This window comes from Cariama cristata, unplaced genomic scaffold, assembly GCF_000690535.1.
Source record: "Cariama cristata isolate BGI_N322 unplaced genomic scaffold, ASM69053v1 scaffold6837, whole genome shotgun sequence".
In the NCBI taxonomy this organism is placed as follows: domain Eukaryota; kingdom Metazoa; phylum Chordata; class Aves; order Cariamiformes; family Cariamidae; genus Cariama; species Cariama cristata.
This window is the reverse complement of record NW_009626988.1, coordinates 1-3,154: the sequence shown is the minus strand read 5'-3', so window position 1 is coordinate 3,154 and position 3,154 is coordinate 1. Positions and strand designations below refer to the sequence as shown.

At 48.9% G+C, this 3,154-nt stretch overlaps 1 protein-coding gene across 1 annotated transcript; it reads left to right on the top strand.

Annotated features, from left to right (window-relative positions):
• Window positions 1–2,330: 2,330 nt before the first annotated feature.
• On the top strand, window positions 2,331–3,034 carry LOC104164811 (keratin-associated protein 4-2-like; the record flags this gene model as incomplete). The annotated part of the gene is made up of 1 exon (XM_009704261.1): window positions 2,331–3,034. A coding segment is annotated over exon 1 (704 nt), but the record flags the coding sequence as incomplete, so codon positions are not given.
• Between the last annotated feature and the right edge of the window lie 120 nt (window positions 3,035–3,154).

The window sequence follows — 3,154 nt, the reverse complement described above, 5'->3', positions numbered from 1 at the left end:
GTGACTTAAGGCTAGTTTGGAGTGAGCAGAGAAGGAAGTTTCAGTCTTTGATCTCTTGCAGGCAATGCACTTGTTGACTCTCCCTTCTCTCCTATAATGAAGGATTTTCAGACAAGAGTATCTTTACTTGACCTGACTTGTGGCAGGTAGAAAGCAGCAACTTGCTGTCTTTCATGAACGACGTATTTTGGTCCCAGTTTATCCTGCTATATGATAGAAATGTGCACAGCAAACCAAAAAGGGCCACTACCACGGACACTGTGGTCAGAGCACCAAACCCAGATGGTTCATCACCCTGGAGCATCACTGCATAGAGATGGGCCACTGCGGAGAAGTCCTGGAAGGAGCCTAAGTGACACTGAAGATCGTAATACAATGTGAATCCTTCATCAGCAGCCTAACTGCCAAAATCATTGCAAATTTTGGTTTCGCTGACATACTGCCCTTGGTTGAGGAGCACAGATGTTGAGAAGCTGCCCTGGACCGGGCTGCACTCTCCAGCATACACCAGCAGTTACAGGGCAGTGAGTGCTCCTCTCTGGCACACGTGAGACCACATCTGGACTCTGTGTCCAATTTGGGGCCAACAGTGCAAGACAGTCTCCAACAAACTGGAGTGAGTCCGGTGGAGACCACGAAGATGGTCCAGGAGCCTTGAGGAGATGACGGATGGGGAGAGGCCGAAGGACCTGCTCACCCTGGGAAGGAAAAGACTTAGGGTAGATCCTGGGGCCCCTTTCAGCTGTCTAAAAGGTATTAATGGAGAGGTTCTTCTCAGAGGTGCCCAGAGACAGGGTAAGAGGCAATGACTGCAATTTGCAACAAGGGAAGTTCTGACCAGATTATCGGGAATAAAATTCTCCGTAGGAGGGATGTTGTGCGCTAGTAAGAGCAAGCAAACTCGCACAGTAGAGCAGAACAAAGCTGCTTACAGAGTCCTGTCCCTTCTGTAACCCTGGTCTGTAGGGCTGTCTCGGGCGAAGGTACCAGAAAATGTATGAAATTAGCTTGTTTCAAAACAAAGTTCAATTGGGAGAGGGATTGTTTCCAGGCTGTATCATCAGGTTTTTGTTTCCTATCCCCCATAGGAAATATGTGAATCAGGAATTCAAGCTTGCAGGCAGCCGTCACGGTGTCGCATGTACAACCTCGGTGGCTGGATTTCATTAAAAATTATAATGTAAGCAAGTAATTGATGGATTGGAGGTGGAGCAGGTCTGGATTATTAAAAATTTTATTTCCATACTCCTGAGGTGTCTCACTTCCGGAGACTCGGACACTGAAATCATATAAAAGGATTCATATTGTAGTGTTTCTCAAACCGTTTTGGTTTCATTTGCTAGTTGCTGGTGTTGAATTGGGTAAGTCTCTCTCGGCTTACTGGGAAGCAATGTAGTGGCTGGGGTTATTTAATTTTTAAATATTATCTGCAGAAGAAAGTTAGAAGACTTAGGAATGCTTCTGCTTAGTGAGATTTGTGTACGGTACTTAACAAGCAGCTGAGCTAAGGGTAAATATTCATTCCGTCTTCTACCAGCCTTGGTTTGCTGTATGTTTTGCAACTGTTGTGCTTTCTCCATCAAGATGCGTCTCAGGGTAGTTGAGAGTCGACTAACCTCTCTCTTTCCCCAGTGACATCGCTACCCTCTTTTAACCAGGAAATTACTGGGTTTGAGAGAGATCAAAAGGCAAGGCTAGGACTTCAAAGGCAAAAAGTGGGAGGGCAGATAAGAAGTGGAGACTTGCAGGCTGCAAGGGTAAGCAATGCCTGGAAGGAAGTCTGGACGAGAAAAGCTAGGAGTACTTCTGTGGGAGAGGTGGGGAAGCAGCTGCGCTGTAAGCTCCAGATTCTTTCCATGTGGAAGTTTTCCAGCACGAAGCCTCCACTCGTGTCCTCTAGCTGAGGACCTGCGTGTGGACAGGGCACCGTCAGAAGCCTGGTAGTCTCCTTTTCGGGTGGAAATAGGGAAGTAATGTCAAAGAGTCAATCCCAAACTAAGGGGAGGTGTGGACAGGTGGGGGCTGCCATGACTTCAGACTCTGCAATATAAGCTAGCTAAGTCCAGATAACACCACTTTTCTTTCCTGTTTTAAGAAAAAGTTGTTTGAAATGTACATGCAGCCAGTAGGTAGAAGGTCTAAAATGCTTTTGTGTGGAATTACGGCCCTGCTGTGGATTTCAGGCTGTTTTCCAGGTATATTGTTCAGTATTCAACTGGAAAAAGTGTAGTTTAACTCAGTGTATGAAAGAGCCTCACGAAAGCTGAATGTCTCTGTTTTCCACAAGGTCTATTCCTTTCCTGCTTTCAGACATTACCCCTCCCTCAAAGATGCATTGCCAAAATGATTATCAGCTGAGACAGCTCTGCCTTCCACCTCCCACCATCTTGGTGAAGAGTTTTCCCATGAAAAAATACGTGGATGCCTGTGGTGTCGTCCGTAACATCCAGTCCTTACCTCCCTGTGTGGATCCCTGCTGCTACGCTGGGATTCCGCAGGGCAACACCACCTATGTGAACCTGGGTAATCTTGGTGTGACACAGAGTGCCAGGTGCGTGGATCCGTCCTGCTTCGGAGTCACCGCGTGTGTGCCTCCGTGCTGTGACGAAGTGATCAAGTGTACCACCAGACGAGCGGACCCGTGCTGCTGCAAAGTGACGGAGTGCACCACCAGATGCCAAGATTTGTGCTGCGAGGAAGTGACCAAGGGCACCACCACGTGCGTGGATCCCTGCTGCGAGGAGGTGACCAAATGCACCACAAGATGCGTGGATCCCTGCTGCGAGGAGGTGACCAAATGCACCACAAGATGTGTGGATCCCTGCTGCGAGGAAGTGACCAAATGCACCACAAGATGCGTGGACCCATGCTGTGAGGAGGTGACCAAATGCACCACCACGTGTGTGGATCCCTGCTGCAAGGAGGTGACCAAGTGCACCACCGCGTGCGTGGATCCCTGCTGCGAGGAGGTGACCAAATGCACCACAAGATGTGTGGATCCCTGCTGCGAGGAAGTGACCAAGTGCACCACCACGTGCGTAGATCCATGCTGTGGACCTGTGACCAGATGTGCCACCACATGCCTTGATCCATGTTGTGGGCAAGTGACCAAATGCACCACCACATGCGTAGATCCGTGCTGTGAAGGTGTCAC